The sequence below is a fragment of the Phasianus colchicus genome, chromosome 16 (assembly GCF_987193195.1).
Source record: "Phasianus colchicus chromosome 16, bPhaCol1.hap1.1, whole genome shotgun sequence".
NCBI classification, from domain to species: Eukaryota; Metazoa; Chordata; class Aves; order Galliformes; family Phasianidae; genus Phasianus; species Phasianus colchicus.
Window position 1 is genome coordinate 10,109,552 of NC_143451.1, and position 20,177 is coordinate 10,129,728.

The following is a 20,177-nucleotide window of genomic DNA, read 5'->3' on the forward strand; positions in this document are numbered from 1 at the left end:
TACCTCCCAAAACAACCATTCTGGCTCCCTGCAGCTCCCACCTTCAGATGCTTGCAGCATGTCCCCCCTCCATGTTGTGATTTCTCCCTTGAAAGCTGCCAGGCAGATTTCCTGAGCCCAAGATCTGGCCCCACTGACACGATGCTGCTGCAGCTCCCAGCACACTCGCTGCAAAACGCAGGGGGATGACATCCCCAGCACTGAGCAGCACCAGCAGCAGGAGGCTTTGCAAGGAGACCAGCCTTGGGCTCTGTGAGCTGCTCTGAAAAGCACCAAATGCCCTTTGCTTGGCACTGGGCTGCTGAAAGGGTGCAATATCAGCAGACCACGACTCATACAGGCACATGGGCAGCTCCTGCAGGATGGATACCGGGGCTGAGCCAGAGAGATTTCCTGTGTAGTAACACTCAACTCCAGCAAATATTTTAAAAGGTGCAAAGGTCTGCGAGAATGAATGCAGTTGCATAAAGAAAAGAGTCGACGGGCGCAATGCTGAAAGATATGTCTGGACTGACAAATCTCTTCCCAGGAGGGTGTGTCTTTGCTGGGCAGTGCAGGCAGAGCTGAGGAGCACCTGGCTCAGGCTGTGCAGGGTTTGTCCCTCCATTCACGTCCCCTGCCCCAGCCACTCGCCGTGGGAGCGCTGCTCCCCCCAGAGCCTCCCATCGCTCCCAGCAGCGCGCTGCCTGTTGCCACTCTTCCAGCCCTACGGCACACATCTGCTGTGCTTACAGTGAGAAATCCCTGCCGGGCACGGGCCAACGCTCTGGTTTCCAAAGTGATACGGCACTGAAAGCAGCTCAAAAGCAAGAATTTCTTCTGTGTTTTATTCGGGCTTCCTTCTGTCCTCCCCTTGGCTGATGCTCTGTATCACAAAAGGTGCAAAGGGCACTAAGCAATCAGGGCCCCTATAAAATTTCCAGCTAGCACACCTCCTTCTCCACTGCTTACAGATGGGGCTGGGCTCGGTTTTGGGGAGACCCTTTGTGAGGACGGAATTCTGCTTATGGGCTTATTTTAGCTACGATAATCCGGGACCAGCCCTCACACCGAGGAGCTTTCAGCGCAAATCTCAGCTGCCCGGGCGGAGCCACGCCCCGTCCCAGCGCCGAGGTGTGCGGGGGCAAGCGGCACGTGGAACCCGCTGACCTCCGCAAAGCGTTACAAAGCAGCCCTGCGAAGTACGTGCCTTCCTCACCTGTCTGAACCGCTGCTGCGCTGCAGACGCCAAACTCGCGGCTCTTACAAGATCCAATACTGTAAAGCCGCAGCGGCCTCGGAAGAGGCGCCAGCCCCGGAGCGGCGCCCTCCGCCGGGTGCCCCGGCCCGGCTGTCCCCGTCCACCACCCCTCACCGAGCGGTGCCGAGCGCTCCCCGCACCCGCAGCTTCGCCGCTAGCCCGGACCGGGAGCGGCGCCGGGCCGGGCGGGGGCTGCCGCGGGGGCGGGCGGAGGGGCTGGAGCGGCGCCGGGTTTCCGCCGGGCGGGAGGCGGAGCGGGAGGCGGCGGGCCGCGGCCCGGGCGGAGCGCAGAGCGGAGCGGAGCGGGGCCGGGGCTGTCAGCGCGGGGAGCGGAGCCCAGGGGCCGGGCCGGGCGCCGCCGCGGGAGCAGCGCGCACCGCAGCGCCGGGGGGAGCCCGCCATGCGCTGAGCCCCGCGGCGCGGGAGGAGCGGAGCGGCTCGGAGCGGAGCGCGGAGCGGAGCCGAGCGCGGGGCGCGGCCGGGCCCGGGCCGGGCCGGGGGAGAGGCGGGCCGGGGCCATGCCATGCCCGTAGGAAGAGATGCCTTTTGGAAATGGAGACACTGGAACACAGCGCAAACATGGCGTCCCCGCGGCGCGGCTGCCCCTCTCGGGCTGGTGCCTGCTCTGCTCCCTGCTGTGCGGGGGGCTGGCGGCCGCCAGGACCCCCCCGGCCCCCTCCTGCCAGCCCTGCGCCGCCGACTGTACCTGCTCCGGGGGCCGGCCCGGAGCCGTCTGCATCGCCAACTGCTCCGCGAGGGGCCTGGAGCGGCCTCCGGGCGTCCCGACCGCCGCCACGGCTCTGTGAGTACCGCGGGGCCGGGAATGGGGCCGGGAACGGGGCTGGGAACGGGGCGGGCACGGAGCGCCGCTTTCCAGAAGTCGTTCACGGCGTTTGCGTGAGTCCGCAAGCGGGTTTGTTGGAGATCCGTTGCGTGACAGCGGGGACAAACATGGAGACGGCTGAGAAAGTTTGGCGTGCGGAGGTGGCGGCGTTAGAGATGTGCAGAAGTGGCCCGAGCCACGCGAAAGGGAAAACGGCTGCGGGGTGTGGGACACGCGGCCCCCACCAACAGCGGTCGTGGGGCTGCGCTGGGCTCTGCACCTGAATAACAGTTCTGGGGTTCACCCCAAACTGCGTGATGCTGTAAGGCTGCGTGGGTCCCATCGCAGCCACCCAAGGGAACGCAGATATGCCAGCCCACAGGCATTGCTCCCGGTGGAGGAAAAGGTTTGCTACCTGGAAAGGCACAGGGACATCAATTGGTTAGTGTTTAATTGTGCTTTTCGCACTGTGGCTGCATCCGAGAGAGCTGGGATGCTGCTGCCCCAGAGGTGTTGTTCTGCTTTGGGGGTGGGTGCAGAGGGAAATAGCTGTGTTGTGACGCGAGCAGCTGGATATGGTTTCAATGCCGCTCTGTTAACAGCAGATTTAAGGGACTCAGTTAACAAGTTCACGTCAAAGTTTGGTGATGAAAGCTCTCAGGTGAGATGGGTGATGCTCTCTGATGTTTTGGAGCATCAGAGAGGTGTGTGCCGTGCAGGGCATCAGCACGGTCTGCATGCAGAGCCATAAGGTTACTGCATGATGTGAAAAACGGAGTCAGGGCAGAGTGGGGAGGGAGGATTGTTTTGAACCTAAGTTTGTTTTCTAGAGGGAGTAACTTTTCTTGAGGAGATGAAAGCTGTGAGTGATTGGTGCAGGAGGGATGACACGGTCTGGCATGATGGAAGGATCTCACAGGAGCAGAGTTCTGCTGGGTTTCAGTAGGATGAGGACCTGCTTTTCTGAGTGTCTGCTTTGTACTGTAGTATAAAATAAAAAATATAGGAAAAGTTGCACGCAGCATGGTAAGCATTAGGTTACAGATCTAAGTAACTTCAGGAAAACACACACATTTGTAAACACAGCACATAAGGTATTTCCAAGTGTTTCCTTACATGACATGCTTTGGCTTTTCCAGACAAAGCCATGGGTATATATATATATATATATATGTATATATATATTTTTTTTTTGCAGAAAGTCCTCAGCCTGGGGAGGTTTGGTGTCATCTGGGGCTCCCTGATGTTGTGTTAGCTGCACATCCAACAGCAGATGAGGTCCCCATGTCAGTGCTTTGCTGCTCCCTTCTGAAGGCTATGACGAAGTTGCTCATTTGGCTCGTTAGGGGTTTGGGGTTATGTCTGTGTTTTTAGGATTATTAATTTTGAGACTGCTGCACTTATTGTTGTTTGGAGGAGCTGAGTTGTAGAAAAGCTCCCAGGACATTTTGGGTTAGGTCCTGTGACACAGTAACAAATTGAAGTTAGCCATACAGCTCTCACCGGTCCCCGAAACAAAGTGTGGGAAGGAGGAATCAACTGGAGCTGCAGGCTGGAGTTGGGGGTGCAATGGGGCTTTTCTCTGCTGAGGAATGGCTGCACGGCTGATTGTGCACCTCAAGTAATGGATGCATGCTGATGATATTCTGGGGGTGGTGGGGTTGTGCTGCTGTGGCACCTGGATTTCCCTCAGGAGAAGTTTACTGCCCTGTTCTACCTCTGGCATGAGAATGAGGGCAGCTGTGCTTGCATTGTCATTATTAGCAGGATGGATGTACAGCTGAGTTTGGGTTGGGTGAGGGGGATTCCAGCTCGTGGTGCAGTTCTGTGGTCAGCTTTATCGTGTACTTCACATTCCTTTTATTGAACACCAGCACATACGTTGTGCTTTTAGCAATTTACGACTGGCTATCTAATTAGAGGAAAAAAAATACATATATCTCAGCAGCATATGAGTTTTTAATTAGTCTGGAAACGAAAACAGCCTTTGAGAAGCAGAGTTCAGAATCCCCAAAGCTCCCAGTTGTGCAGTAGGTGTGTGCTGGCCATCGTGCTGACCACTGTGATCCCATGGCTCTGATGGACAAGGAAATGAGTTCTTCTCTTATGCACGTCACAGACAGAACAACTTGCAGTAAGAAAATGCCAACTTGGGCAGAACCATTTCTGTAAGCACAGGAGCACCTCCACATGCAGTGCAATGCACAGCACTGCTCTCAGCCACGTGCTGAGCAGGCAGCATCTCCAGGCAGCCCTGGAGGGCACCAACCCCATCCCAATGCTGCAGCCAAATTCTTGAGCTTTGCACTTCTGAGCTTCTCCAGCTGAGGAATGCTTTGCTCTGATCTCTTCTCAAATGCTTCATTTTCAGGGCGCTGGGTTTTGCTTCATGGTGCGACTTTGCTGTTTTGTGGGATGCTCCTTTTGTTCCTCAGCCAGGAATAAATCTCATAGCAATTTTCTGACTTTCCCTTGCAAATATTGACTATTTCTGACACATCGTTAGCATCGTGGAAGTTTTGGAGCGGAGATAAGAATCTCCATTTGTAAGGCTGTAGAAGTGAAACTTTCTTATTTTTCCTTCATTAATGCAGAGCAGCATCAGAGGGGCTGCTGAAGCTTTGCAGATCTGGGATTGTGACTTTCATCCAAAACCCAGCAGGGTGTTTTTGTAGACTTGATGGTAAGCCCCAGGATTGCACTGCCCAAACTTAAGGATAAACAGATTTTACAACTTACGGGCTGTACTACTTGAAATCAGAGGAGCTGGCAGTGATTGGTAGGTGCTGTAGTGTTACACGAGGCAGTGAAAGCTTTTTCAAGGCTCAAGGTGTCTTCAAAAGCTATTGGAGAAAAATAATCCAATTAAATCTGCAATCCAGCACAGGTATAAGCACAAGCAGTGGGGTGTCTGTACTGTGATATCCAGCCCACAGAGGGAAAATAGATTAATTAAAAAAAACCCTTAACCTGGTGTGCCATTCACATAAGAAGCCGTATCCCCAGTGGAAACAAGGCTGTGCTTCTCTTTTGTAAGGAATTTTGGAAGGGGGAAAAAGGCCCAAATGAGGTGCTAGATAAATATTTTGCAAACAAGGTTCACTCAGCCTGGGGAAGGCACTGATCACATAAGTGATTGCAAGTGCAGTTAAAGCTCCAAACAAGGAGGCAATTCTGTGTTCTGCCTGAGCATAATGGTGTCTGGTGTTAGCAGAGTACCTCTGTAATGGCATCTCAGCAGCACGAGGTCTGGGTTGGTTGGAGAATCCAGGAGCTCTTACTCACTCTGGAGAGGTTATGGGAGTGTGATGACTTGTGATACTACTAGAAGGAAAGGTTTTGTCAGTGCCCACCTCATATTTTGAGGTTCCTCTTTTATTTTTTTACCAAGTCTCTCTCAGGTTTCCCCCAGCTACTCTCATTCTGCTCTCCCATACCGTGCGTTTAAAGAGCAAATCACTGCATCAGAGGGCAGGGTGGAACTCTCATCTGGTTTGCTAAAGCTCCTTCTCTTTTTGCTAGTTAGTGGAATTCCTTGTTTTATCTCTTGTCATGCTGCAGTTTCCACTGTGGTTTTCACACTACGTCTCTGCGTCATCCTTTTTTCATTTCTTCAGGCTTTGTTGTCTTTTGATTGATCACTGCAGTTTGGCCTCATTCTGTGCCTTGCTTTTATCTGTCCTGTGTGTCCCCAGATGTTTCTCAGGGCTGCAGCGAGTGAGGGCTGAGAGCAAAGCATGTGTGCCATGGCCAGGAGTGGGCTGGGAGCTGCATGGGATTCAAGCATCGCAGAGTGGTTTGAGTTGGAAGGGACCTCTGACTGCTGTCTGGTCCCCACTCCCTGCACTGAGCAGGGACACCCACAGCTCCATCAGTGCTCACAGCCCCATCCAGCCTGACTGTGGCTGTGTGCAGGGATGGGGCACTGCCACCTCTCTGGGCACCCTGTGCCACTCCTCACTGCCCTTAGCATAAACAACTTCTTCCTTATATCCAGTCTAAATCTCCCCTGATTATCACCAGGGCTGGGAAGCTGCCCTGGGGCTGGACCCACCTTCATGCTGTCCCATATGCCGCTGCCTGTCCCAGCACTTTGGGCATTACTTTGTAACATGCATTAAAGAATGAACTTGTTTTTCACATCAAAAAGCTGATGGTTTTGGTTTTTGTTTTTTTTTTTTAGACAGTGAATCTGTGCTGACGTCGTTGCCAAAACTAAAAATATCAAATTGAAACATAACATTAGTTTTTGCTTTATGAACAGCACAGAGAGAAAAAACAAAAAACAAACAAAAAAAAACCCAACACATGATTATAACCGTTCCCATTTTTTTTAAGGAGAACTATCATCAGGAAGAGCCTCAGCAACATGCAAGCTGACAATCCATAGTGTTTGTGGTGAATTATAGGAGCTGTGACCAGCAGACAGATTCTGTCCTCGCTTTCCCAAAAGATTGCTTCAGTTTTGATGATGTGCTGCCACTGCATTTAAGCAGAGAGAATCAAAACAAAGCTAAGCAGTATATCTTCAGTCAGCTGCTTCCTGCCATCTGACAGTGAAAACAGTTCCCCTCAGGTTAGGAACGAGCCCGTCTCTTTGGCTCCCCAGCATCAAGCCTGGTAAAAACTTCAGTGAGCTGAGATCAGAGAGGAGGCTTCAGATGTGGTGTGCTGTCTTCAGTGCAGCGTCTTTTTTAATTTAATGAGAAGCCGGTGTGATACACTGGCTTGGTAGCAGTGCTTGAAGGAGCCATGCTCAGCTTGTAGCAGTGAGTCTGCTTTCAGTCAGGCTGCATAGGTACTGCTGTGCCCTGCGTTACCTCCACCTTGGGCTCTGCGTTCTCCCCTCCCGTGCAGAGAGCTCCTTGTATCAAAGCCCACCCTTGGCTCGGGTCTGAGATGAAGTCAGCAGCTCTAATCACTGGTCTGAAACTCAGATTTGCAGGGTGGAGTTTGCAGCCCGTGCTGGAGCCCATGCCCGCATCCTGGGGCGGACGTCAGTGACGGCGCTCGCAGAGCCTCCACCATCACCTCCCTGCTTCCATTGCAACATCTGCTGGCAGCGTCGGCCCTGGCTGCTGCTCAGTGCTCCTCGAGCAGGGAGGTGGAATTGGCAGATCCCAGAAGCGAAACGAGTTTTCTCTGCAGCTCTGCTTGAGGCAGGCAGAGGAGGCTCTCCTTCCTTTTTCTTGTGGGTTGGATGGGGCTTTGTGAACAGCTTTGCTGCTTGGTCAGGGGGCACTGACAGTGCTGGTAATGGGTTAAAGAGGTTCTGTTCCAGCTGACTTAGGCAGAGGTGGGAGTGGCTCTCTAAAAAGAGAATCTGGTGTGTGGATTGAGTCCTCCTGAGGGAGGAACTGGGGAACAGCTAAGCCTGGGAAAGCGAGAGCCGAAGCGTTGTGTTGGCCAACATTTTTAGTTTCTCTCTCAAAGCCACGCCTTAGGAAGGGGGTGGAGAGAGCGTGGCCCAAACTGTGCAGGTTTTGGTGGAGGTCAGGTTGGTGAGAGCCCCTCTGAGTCCGGACCCATCGGGGACCTCATGTGGGAGCCACGTGTGACCCTGCGGATCCGCAGTGGCCGGCTGTCGGGCTGCAGGAATGTGTTGTGAGTGCAGCACGGGCAGTCGGGGGGATCCTGGGGTCACACTGCAGCGATGGGAGCTCACGAGTCCCTCTGGAAAAAAAAAAAAAAAGAAAGCGATTGTTCTTCTTTGTGTATTTATTTTTGTAGGGCAACCTCATGTTGCTTGAAAGAGCACTCCACAAGTGGCTATTTTTGTACTCCTCTGTTCATCAGCTTGCCTTGCAGCTGGGCTGGGTGCCTTTTAAGAGTTGAATGCAGTTTAGCCTTTCCAAGCGTGGCTTGGATAAAACAGATGTTTCAATTCCCATCCCCGCGGCTCATGCTCCCCCATGCCGCATTTCCAGCAGGAGGACATCAGCTCTGGTATGCAGGCCCTGGCGGAGGCCCTCGGGGCTCTTCAGCTCCCCGGTGTCCACATACTGGTCAGGATTGCTGCTAGCGTGGATGGGAAGCCACGATCCTTCAGCAGCACCTGCACGCAGCCCAGGGCCGGCACCCCACGTCTGGCTGGCAGCGGACACCGGCGCGCCGTCAGAACGGGAATGTTGATGGGTTTTGCATCATGAATTGCTTCTGTGCTATTGCTTAATGGCTTTCACATGCAGAGAGTGTGGAGCTGTTTGTGAGCAGGCAGAACCATCCGAGCCAGGCTCTTCAACCAGTGTCAGGCGTTCTGTGGGGCGATAGGAATAATAATGATGGGTCCCATCCTGCAGTGCGTGCTCCCAGCACAGAGCCCGTGTGCCACATTTCCTCTCCCGGGGCTTAGAGAGCTGCAGGAACAGTTGGAAACCTCAATGAGATGCAGAGTGGAGTCTCCAAGAAAAGTGTTGCAGCCACATCTGTTCCACACAGCTACGCTTTTGACTCCTTAGGCACCTCTGTAAGCTGGCTTTTGTTGTCACAAAGAAGAGGACAGGGGTTTGGGGACAGTGTCTTGCTTTGCCATTGACAGTTCCTTGCACAAGAGCATTGTGGAGACCTGTTGGAAAGGTCTGTCCTCTATCTGAGCCTGTGCAGCCAGTGTTTGTGTGCCACTCGCAGCACGGAGCTGGCCCCAGCATAGCTGTATTGCACCCCTCCCCAGACAAAAAGGCTTGGAAAGCCTTCTGGAAAGAGTGAGTTTTTGGAAGGGGAAGTTTGGATGTGGAAAGAGAAGTCAACTGGCACTTCTATTATTTTTCACTGCTGTACCACTTCTCATAGCTTGGACACTGTACAGATACAGCCAAGAGACGGGTCTTGCCCAGGACATGCAGTTGGTCCAGGCAATCCTGTAAAAGCATGAGCTTGGATGTGGGCACTTGGCTGTGAGATACTAATATACCTTCTGCCATTCCGAAATCAGTGATGGTTTCAGCAGGTCAGCAATTTGTGTTGTGAAGCTGCCCTTGCACCTAAGCATAGCACAGTTAAAAAGAAATCATCTGCTATTTTCTGAAACAAAATGAAGCTGTCATAGAAATATGATGCAGGGTGATTCCCTGGGAGAAGAGTTTCCATTGGAAAATATCTTGGCTCCCAATCAGACCTCTGTGAAGCTGTCTTAAAGGACGGCTCATCATTGCTACCTTGGTGGTTTTCTAGGGGAGGACTGTTACATAAGCAACAAGTTGATGAATCCATAGCCAGGATTCCTTCTCATCAATTTCACATGTTGGTGTGGGGTTCTTTTTGCTTTTTTTTGTTCTTTTAATAAGGGTTCCCTGTCCCCCTAAATCCAGGAAGTGACTGAAAGTAGCCACTGAAATGAACAGAGTGACGTTGGCCAGAGATTCATAAGTAATGAATTAAATCTGTGCAGATCAAAGGTTTCTATCAGAGTGTGGGAACGTTATTTTATTCCAACAGAGGGAAAACAAGTGATTGGCTTTATGGAGTGAACTCTGTCAAGATTTGCAGTCTCTGATTGCATGGATCAGTGCAAAGTTTGTATCAGAAGTCTTAAATGTTTAGTGAAGACAAAACCGGGGTAGTAAGGTAAAAGCTGGGAGAGGCCCAATGTCGGACTGTGTTAATCTTTGTGTTGGGTACACAGGAAAATTCACTGTAGCTAACATAAGTGGTAGGTCGGGTACACAATGTAACACCAAAGTAATGGCTTTCCTTAAGAAAGAGGGAAAAAAACCAACAACAAACTGCTGCCACTTTGTGCAGTGAATCTGTTGCAGGTTGCAGAACAAGAGCAGGGAAACAAAGCTTGGGTGGTCCTTGTGGCTCTGCTGGACTGACAGAATACAGTTCCTGAGTTTTAATTTGGATGGAAGACACACCTCATTTTTACAGGGGGTGCCATTCTTGATTTTGTATTTCATATAAGACAAAACAACTTCAGTAGCACAACAGTCAAAGCCTGAACTCTGAGGCTGTTGGCTCTCACAGCTATCCCTGCTCTCTCATTGCATCTAGCAATAAGTCACTGCTTGAGCATTTGTTGCCTTACCAGTGCTTGCAGAGAGTAAACTATAAGGGTAATAATGTCACTGTCCATGGACAGTTTAGTTTCTGATTACATGCACATATTGCATCTGATACGTCCACCAATGTGAGTGGCATTGCCTCAGCTTTGCACTGGGGTGCCATGGCCCGTGTTATGCACTCAGTCAGAATGGAGGATTACCCTCTGGCATAATTTAGAATTTGAATCATTTGAAGTGTTAATTACAGCTGGCTATCAGATCTCTACAGCAAGCCAGCAAAGCCCTCTGTGACAGTCTGCCTTCGTTTGGACTGACTGTGACACCTCCAAATCTGTAGCTCGATCCCATTACTCTGGAGAGAACTGAGAGAGGAAACTGCATTTGGAAATGAATCTCCCACCAGACACAAAGCTTCCTCCAGAGCAGATAAACTCTCAAGCTGCTTGGGAAGGACGTTTACAAGTCACTGGGGTGTCTTGGATCACTTGATGGCATGCAGGTCTACCTCAGCTCCTCTCCTCTTGCTGGTGGTTGGTCCCATCAGCAACATGGAGGCCTTTTGTCCCTGTGCTTGCTGACCTCAAGTCCTGTCCACTCCCACGTAGAGGGGAAGTGGAAGTGGAGTATTGTGCATTGGCTTGCCATGAAAGCCATGTACAGCACACATAAGGCCAGGCCTTGTTGCCACCTTTGTCCTCCCCTCCACAATCAGGGAATTGATCTGCATACTTTAATTTGGGAAGAGAGCTGGGCTACTGGGGGAGGTGTTGTCCTTTGTCCCCATGTTCCCGCTGTAGGACATGTTTCTTTTGTTTTCAGCTCAGACCCTGGTTGTGTGGGCTGGGTTGTCACTGACTGCTGCGCTCTGTCTCCCCTGTCAGAGCAATGAGGTTGATGGTTCCTGGCCTTGTGGGAGAACTGTAGTGGTTATTTATGTGAATTAAGTGCTTGTGGAGGGCTTAAGTGCTTGGCTGCTGGATAAATGCCCTAGGGTTCTAATTTGTACTTGTTTGGTGCTCTGCCATCCTTGTGAGAAGGCAGCAGAACATTGTCCTGTACCAACTGTCGGGATGCTGAATCTGCAGACTGAGAAAGGCACAGGGCAGGGCAGCAAAACGCCCATGCTTGTTTAGCTGGTTTATTTGTAACCTCTGTCTTGCCCTCCTGCCCCTGTCTTTGCCATCACCCCCAAAATGCAGCGTTATGCTTTGCCTCCACATCCTGTGGCAGGTATAACAGCCAGCTGGATCTCATCATGCTGCTGTAACCATTGTTTTTCTTTTGAATGTAGCTGAACAAAGAAAAGTCTGGTTTTCTGCCCAATTTTATTTCAGATTTAAGCCAGTGCCATCGGTTTTTTAACAGAGACATCCTAGCCCCAAATCTGCGCTGAGTCCAGGGTGCCAGCTCCTGAGAACACAGATGTGCTCTGCAGGCTCCTCAGGGAAAGGACGTGAGGCTGGGATGGTTTTCCTCTCCTCACCAGCAGCATCCTGAGGAGCCAAGCTGTGCAGCCCCAGAATGCAGATGCAGAGATGGTTGTGCAAGGCCAAGGCCACGTTGCTGGCACAGGACATCCTGTGCCCACCTAGCAGACCTGCAGCCATGTCTGTGGGCTTCAATGCATGGAGAGAAAGGCCAGGGCTGAGCCTCCCGGGCTGCTTCCAGAGCACTCTACTGCAGTTGGGCACCATTTTGCCTCTGCTGGATGCCATTTTATTGCACTATGGGCTATGACAACAGCAGAATGAGGCTTTCTTGCCTCTTACCTACACCGGTCTATGGTGAGGTGCTGCAACAGGCTGCCCAGAGAGGTTGTGGGTGCTCCATACCTGGAGGTGTTCAAGGTCAGGTTGGATGGGGTAGGTGGCCTGGTCTGCTATTAAATTGGAGGTTGTTGGCCCTGCCTACAGCAGGGAGGTTGGAATTTGATGATACTTGACGTCCCTTCCAACCCAAGACATTCTATGATTCTGTGATGAGGAAGAAGCTGGTGGAGTAAATTCCTGACATATCAGCAGTGCTGGCATTCTTTCGTATGTAAAGCTCAATTTAAAATGCAGAAATTCATTTGTATCTTTGTACTGTGTGGGGCTTGCAGAAAAGTCCCAAAGCTCTGAAAATTGTTATCTGTACACGTAGTCCCAGGCAGGGCCTCGTAGTACTGGGCATATACAAGGATGCTTGTAACAGAAATAGATAAGGCAAGAGGAAAAGGAAGTCGTCTTGTTTTACGGCTGGCTGAGACTGCAAGCTGTCTGCACATAGAGTGAGACCTGCCTGGGGTCTCGCAGGCAGCATGTGTCAGAGCCAGGCCTGAGCCCTCCCCCTCTTCTGAGGTGCAGCTGAGTGTGATAAGCACGTGAGTTTGCACGTGCGTGTGGGGCCAATCTGACATGAAGATCTCACAGCGTGGGATGACTTGCTGGGGGTGCACATGCTTCAGCTGGGAAACAGCTGCTGGACTGGGCTGACCAAAGCAGTGGTTCCTGTCCAAAAGAGACTCCCAAACTGTGCTGGTCAACAAAAAGCAGTAGTGCATCCTGCTGCGTGGGCAGTACGAGGTAGTATGAACTGCAGGACTGGAGTCTGAAAGTAATTTATTTACTTGGCTTATGGCTTATCGTGTTGGGTAAGGGGAGTTTGCTGTATTTTGGATAGAACTGTACACTGAAGGGGTATGCTTGCTGAGATATGTATCTTCATCCAGGTTTACATCTAGCTTTCTCTACTCTGGAGCATCTTCAAAGTGGGAGAGCTGTGTTCACTGTCCTGTCCTAGTTCCTAGTGTAGCACATCGTGGCTGTGATTCATTTTGCTGTGAGGGGAGCAACACCTCGTCATTGTATTGTTTTGCTGCCTTGTAAAGAATTGTCCTTGCTCCAGACCCTGTAGCTGGTGTGCATGGTGGGCCTACCTCTGCAGCAGAGACTGATCCTCCGTTGCAACCTCCAGAAAGCAGGATTCATTTAGGGAAGTCTGGTGTGACAGGAGGAACAATGTTTCATCATGAGTTTGTGCTGGGGTTCAGGATTAATCATTACTGCACTTAATGTGTTTTAGCTCAAAGCCAGAACCATCTGTATCAGCTGACCATTCTACAAGCAAAACCAATGGGATATCAGATTTTGGCATGGCTTTGCTACCCGGAAGTGGGGTTTCTGCAAGGCATGAGAGGATGGAGAGCAATGGTTAATCGGCAGGATGGAGTTAATCATTCACAGAATTCCTTAGCTACAAACTCTTTCCTCAGTAATTTTTTGGTGCGTTGCTGGAAAGGAAATCGGGGTATGCGAAGCAAAACCATACTTAACAAGTCACAGTAGCCTTGGTGTGTGTAGGATTTCTTGCTCTCTGCTGAGGTGGAGCACTCTTGTGGGAGGAGATGCTTAAACGAACTGATAGAGCTGAACAGTGCTGGTAAATTTAATATATCTGCACCTTTCTCTTCAGATGTGAATGCCAGAGATGGAGATTGAAGAAAGAAATGTCTGGCCTTTCACCTGTGTGAGACCCAAGGCAAATAGCTGTTTTTTGGGTTTTTTTTCAGCAGTCAATGGCATCACCAACATCTCAAACAGAAGTGGGAAAACTTATCTTAATAAACTAGCTAGGATGCAGTTACTCACAAGAGTCTGGCTCCGCCAGCCAAAACATGACTCAGCCACCTCTCATAAATCTCAAGATTAAAAATAACCCAGAAGAAAGCCAAATGTTGCCTTGAGCCTAAAGTCCCATGTAGGAGACATTTGGAGGATGTAAAAAAAAAAAAAAAAAAAAAAAAAAATTAAAAAAATCAAGAAAATGGAAGGAAAAAAATAGAGTTTATCATTTAATGTCATGATTCCAGGAGATAGGCTTAGGGAGCCCACTCCTCCTCATATGACTAAGCTCAGTACATCCTCTAAGCCCCTTTTTTAGGTAGGAGTGAGTTGAGGAATGGTCATTCAGAGCCTCGTACCATAGGAGCAGATACAGGAGTTGGTTAGGAGTCAGGTGAGGTTGGTAAGGGCTTTGAGACTGCTAAATAGGCAGCCCAAATCAGAGTCATTTTTAGGGGATTAATCATGTGGTCAGATGGATTATATGACATTTCTGCTGTTTAGAGGTAAATATTTAATCTGTAGGTAACCCAGGGCTGAACTGATTTCTGTGCCAGATGGAGCTAGCCCTCCATCCAGGAATCTGAGTCTGCCTTCCTTCCTTCCAGCTCTGATTCACCTCCCAGACACCACTCAGACCTTGAGAAATTCTGTTCCTGAGCTTCTGGCTTTTGTTTCTTTCTGCACAGAGTGGTTGTGGAGTTAGTGATGTGACATGCCCAGCAGTGACAGACCTGCTGTCTTCTTCGGAAGTGCTGAGTAGCTGTAAGATGTGTGACTGCAATCAGGGGGCTTGATGATTCAGGCTGTATTTCATGCATAGTACCAAACTGAAGTGGCATAAAGTATTTAATAGGAAGAAATGTTCAAATGAATACTGTAAGGTTGTTCTACAAGCACATAGGGTAGGAGAACAGTTTTAGATTTCTGTGTTGGTAGAGCTTGTGAGCCTTTGAATGCCAAGACCAGTGAGTTCTGTCAGCTCCTCAGGGTGTGCACATACTAGACATGGACTGATTACTTGTATATCTGCTTGTTTCCTACTTGAAATTGCAAACAGTAATTGCTCACTGTGAGCTACCCAGACTCCCTGCATGGCATCTTATTAGCTATTATAGTTAGCAGGGGAGCAGAGGGAGCGTTTTGAAGTGCACTGGATGATACACTGAACTAAGAAAGAACTAAGAGTACAGATGCCATTAGATGGGGAACTTTTGCTGTGGTTATTTTCCATACAGCTGAGCCAGAAGTTGTAGTTTTGGGGCAGTCTTCACATCAAGACATGTATGTGATTGCAAGAAAAGAGTGGATTTAATTTGCTGGTAGTTTCTTGCGTGGCTTTTTTTTGAGACTTCTCATAGCTAACGTTTCCATACAGGCACAATGTCAGATTGCAGCAGTGGATTCTGTAGATGTTGCTGCTGTGGGAGCTCTGCTTTTCTCACGTATCCAAAGCTTTCAGTTTCTAGCCTCTGAAGAAGCTGGTTTTGCCTGTCGAATGTCTGAAAAGCCTTATATAAAATATTTGTAGGATGAGATTTTTTGCTTCAGCTTCCCTTCCTATCTGAATTCTCTCCACTCCTGCCTTGTCCAAGAAGCTGCCCACGGAGTGGCTCTCTGGGCTGACAGCTTGCTGGCCATGGAGGCTGCAGTGCTGGAGCTCTCTGCTCGGATTCCAGGTAGGATGAGCATGCCAACTGTTTCCAGGATCCTCTGGGAGCTGCTGTTGTGCAGGGAGGGGCTCCTGGAACTGTTGCTGTGGTTGTGTTTCTTGGGAAGTCTCTCCCATTTCTTTCCATGCTATTAATGGTGTTCCCAACCCAGTTTGCCTGCATTACAATGAAGCCACAGTCTGGAAGGGAAGAGGTCATGGAGGGAGAATTCAGAAAGCACCAAAACCCACGGTTTAGAGACAGCCAGTTGCGAAAGACACTTCTGGTAGGGGAAAATCTTGGTTCCATAGGGTATTTGATAAAACACAACCTGCCTCCTGGGCCTGCCCGTCCCTGCTGCCAAACTCTGGCCAGTTAAGTGTGTGCAATTGACCAAGAGTCTGATGGTGACCTTTTTTTTTGGGTGGGGGGGGAGGAATGAGGGCAGAGGAGAGGAAGTGGGCAAGAAAATTCCTGATCTCCTAGAAGTACTGGGCAAAGTGTTCCTAATATTGCTTTTAATAGCACTGGTACACATGCAGAAGGGCCTGGCTAATATAGCCAAGGTACTGCAGCTGTTTTCTGAGCAGTGCAGGCAGCTTGGTGGGCAGTCGCCTTCCTCCTTCAACTTCACTGGTTATGGCCTCTATTTGTCCTTCTGCTATTTTTCACTCTGCTGCATCAGTTGCAGCTGGCCTCACTGAATCAAGGGATGGCACCACTTGTCCCTACGCCTTTTCAGTAACAGAGTAGCTGGTGAGCTCTTATCCCTTCTGTGCCCACATCCAGAGCACTGTTTATTGCTCACCTGGGATTGTGCTGCTCTGTTCTGCTTTGCTGTCTGCTATGACAGGCAGATGGAGCCAAAACAAGCCAAGTAAGAGGGAAAAATAACCCAGTTGGTGTTAGTCAGGCTACAGAACACGTAGCAGATCAACAATGGCCTTAAACACCTAGTGGGATCCAATTTAAACCCATAAAAGCGAGGAAGTTCAGACTTGGAGCCTGTTCTACCCATGTGAGCAGCCGTGCCTGTGGTAGCTGTGGCACAAGAAAGCTAGAAGGCATTGGGATTTTTTAATTTTTTTTTTACCCCATTAAACAATTGTCATTTGTTTCCAAGGATTTGATTTTATTGCTCCTCATATTTCATACAGCAGGAAATTAAAGGAAAAAAAAAAAAACAAGACACCTCAGATACGGATTTTCATTTGCTCAAATTGTGTTGAATGTAGGAGCTGGGCTCCAGGTGGGCTTCCTAAAAGTGGTGTAATAATTGATGATTCGGAATGTAGTAAAAATATATGAAATTCATGCTAAAGGCTTTGACAGAAGACCCATAAACCCAGAGTGTGGCAGCTGTGGGAGGTGTCCTCTTTTGGTGTTTGAAGTTGAAGGCTTTTCCTCTTCTGACACTGCCATTGAGAGAAGGGTTTCTTTGGAAAAAAAACAAAAAACAAAACCAACCAGAAACAAAAACAAAACCCTGAAGTTAACTGGATTGGAAAGAGTTTAATCCGTGGGAGATTCCTGGGGTGGGAGAGGAATGGCCGTGCCACTCTCCTGGGCATCAGACTGATCAGGGTATTGGACTGACTCCAAGAAGTGGGTTGAGTCACGCTGGTAAAGATCAGCAAATTCTGTTCCCCAATCCCTCTTCCTTGGGAAAAGTTCAGGCATCTGAGGTCAGGAGATCTGTATTTGTGTGTTATGTGGGAACACCAGTCACAAGTATCGACCCCTTCTTGCAATTTCAACCGAGCTCTAAGCACCCACAAATGGCTTAGAGCAAAAGGCTTCCAGACTCCATGGGAGCCGGGGAGCTGGTCTGCCTATGGAGGACCTAAAATGCACAGCACACTTTGCAGGCTCCCTAATTGTCTCCTATTAGAGGTATTGCAGGAGTTGCAGTCCCTTGGTGCAGAGTGAGGACAGAGCTTTGCAGATGTCCTGCTGTGTGCCTGCCTGCACTGGCTGGGGGGACTGTGCAGTAGGAAGAACTTGCCAGACATGGCAGGCAGCTCTCTGAGTTTTCTTGGCAGGAGAGTGTGGAAAATGTTGGAAAGGAGTAATGGAGCAAAGGCAGTCTGCAGCTCAGTCTGCCTGGAGATCAGACGTGTGCACTGGGCTGGGAAGTCCTGCGTCACACGTTTCTCAGTCCTTCTGCCTGTGTGAAATCCCTCTTCAGTCCCTGTGATACTTACGATCCCTACGTGCTTCTAATTTTGTTTTATTTTGAGGGAAACAGTAGCTCTCTGACGCCCTTCCAAGGGATAAGAAGAGACAGGCATTGTATTAATCTGGAAAACCCTCAGGGTCTTTGTCTTCATGAACCCACCAACTAATACACAGCACAGCTTCCAGCAAGTCTAAGGTGCTGTTGTATGAAGAGAGAGAGAGAGGGGTGCAATCAGTGTTGTTGCTGTTAGATCGGTGCAACTGGGCAGCATGACTTGGCTGAACAAGGGACAGTTTTTGTCTTTTAGTACAAATCCCAGGGCCTTTTCTGACCACAGGTGCCTGGGCTGTGATTTCCTGTCCTGCTGGAAAGCAGCATTCCGTGCCATTCTGTTCCCCCAGATGCACACAAGGTGCCGGTTTGTCCGTCTGTTGGGGCCCTGACCTGAATGGAAATGGCCCAGTCCCGCTGCTCTGGCATTTACCATTGTCACAGAAAGATGTGGGCTTGGTCTCACCAGCAGAAAGCATCACTTGCACCTGGCAGGTGTGCAGACCGTGGGTCAGGTTCACATCAGCAGGCTGAGGGAGGATTCTGGCCTTGCTCTGTGGCATTGCTTCCCTATGGCACTGGTGATACTTCTGTCCAACTTAAGCTCTGCTTTAGTGTTGGCTTGCACCGCCAAGTAGCAGCGGTGTTTCGGTGGTGGATGACACAATCCCTGTGCGTGCAGTGGGTTTCAGGGAGTTACGCTGCTGGTGTCCTTTTGGATCTGAGAGGCAGAGAGGTGCTATGGAAACGTAACGTATTATTATTATATGGGAACGAAAGTTCTTATTTCCCGCTTTTGCCTCAGTTTTTGATTACACTGTGGAGCAATTTTTAGCCTTGGCAAGAAGGTGATTTAACATAAGACCAAAGATGCAGCTTAACTCAGTGTCTACCATAAATCCTGAGAAACGATGATGCCGTCTGAGGCTCGAGAAGTGGTCAGATGTTCTTTCTGCCAGCAGAGCTGATGTAAGGTCTGATTTATGAATGCAATACTTCTTGACATTGCTGCGGTGTCCAAATATTACCAAGGATGTTTACCGAAACCCTCTGGAGTCTCAGCTCAGAGCCTGAGAAGGAATCAGGCTGAATTTACACGTCCTGCTGTGCCAGGCCTCTCTTGGTAGCCTTCCAGTCCTGCTCAGGGCAGAGCACTGGGCACGCTGACACCCACTTTGCCAACCACACAGTGTGGGATTGCAAGCTGCTCACCTCCGCTCATCCCCAGCCCCTGCCCTTAGTGCTTCAGGCGCTTGGCATTGCTTGGATTCATGCTCTTCTTTCCGTTTTAAACAAAGTAAATTTACTGGCGGTTTGTATTTACCACTAACACCCTCTTATGCAATCACCCTCATGTTTTTGTTCCTTTTTTTTTTTTTTTTTAATCTTCGGCTTATGAAGAATGGGGCAGTCATTTTTAATGTGAGCACTAAGTTGAGCCGTAGTTCACAGCAGTTGTCTGTCTGTGTCCTTTGGTGTTTCAATTTGAGTAGCACTGCGTCAGGCAGGGGAGTTGCTCTGGTTTGCTGTTGTGCTCAACAGAAAATGTAACAACAACAAAATAGTTCATTTGCAGTAGAAAAAAATCTATGAGATGGAAAGGAAAGGATGGCTTTTTTTTTTTTTTTTTTTTGGGGTGTCTGTCTCTGCTCCAGTGACATGGGTCCTATAGGACCTCTGCTGGCCTGCTTCTCCCTTCATGCTGTGTGCTTTGATAAGTGTGTGATGTGCAGAGGGAATTAGCCAGCGGTGAATGCTGAGGTGAATCAACAGAGACCTGTTTCTGGGAACTCTGGAAAAAACCCGAATTGGGGAAGATTTCAGATGAATAATGAAGGAAGAATTTCTGAGAGCAAGAATCAGCTCCAGGGGAAAGCCCCTTCACTGCAGCACTGTGAAGTGGGTAGAGGGGAGGTGGGCAGGCAGTGCTTCCACAGCTGGGTTCAGTGCTGGGCTTCTGCCCCGAGTCTGCGCTGGTTCTGGTGAGCGCCTGGGGGAGAGCACGTAGTCCTTGAGCAGATGTTACTGTTTGACGTGTGTGAATGCATTTACCTGGGAAGGATGCATCTCTTGGCTCATTAAAGGACAAAAAGGAACCTACCTGGAATAGGCTGCCATCGGTGAGGTTCGCCCTTGGGCACAGAGCCAGCACAAACAGGGGCCATGAAACCATTTCAGCCTTCTTCTGAGGTGTGGAGGGGGACAGGTGTGTTTCACAGGCCTTATTCTGGTCTTGTTCACCTGGGATGCTTAACCTGAGCTAGCTGAACCACGGCAGTCTTTGCCTGGGATGTCTCACCAGGGCTCAGGTATGTGGCGTGTTGAGTAGATGCAGAAATGTAACTGTGGGCTCTGGGATGTCTCCTGCCTGTTCTTCCTGGTATGATTAAGAAATCAGGGGGAAAAAGCATCACAGAAACTGCAGGGAAGGGATGCTTGCCAGAAAGGAAGAATAATTAAAGAAAAAGGGTGGCTGTAGTAGTAGAAAAATGCTGATTGTGAATCATCAACTGTCCGTGACTTTCCTGCTGTAAAAGGTTGAGTGGCCCAGTCTGTGTATTTGTGCTGGCAGTGAGTGATCTCTACAATAACAGCCATACCCTGTTTAGCTTTGCTACTATTTGGAG

The 20,177-nt window shown here is 49.8% G+C and overlaps 1 protein-coding gene across 3 annotated transcripts in view; it reads left to right on the top strand.

Moving 5' to 3' along the window:
• The first annotated feature begins 1,554 nt into the window (after nucleotides 1-1,554).
• PKD1 (polycystin 1, transient receptor potential channel interacting) overlaps nucleotides 1,555-20,177 on the top strand; it is an 85,679-nt gene continuing 67,056 nt past the window's right edge. For all 3 annotated transcript variants that reach the window (XM_090151431.1, XM_031606977.2, XM_090151432.1), the window contains exon 1: nucleotides 1,555-2,042. In XM_090151431.1, coding sequence (XP_090007557.1) covers nucleotides 1,780-2,042 — 263 coding nt within the window. In that variant the 5' untranslated portion in view covers nucleotides 1,555-1,779. The remainder of the gene's footprint in view (nucleotides 2,043-20,177) is intronic.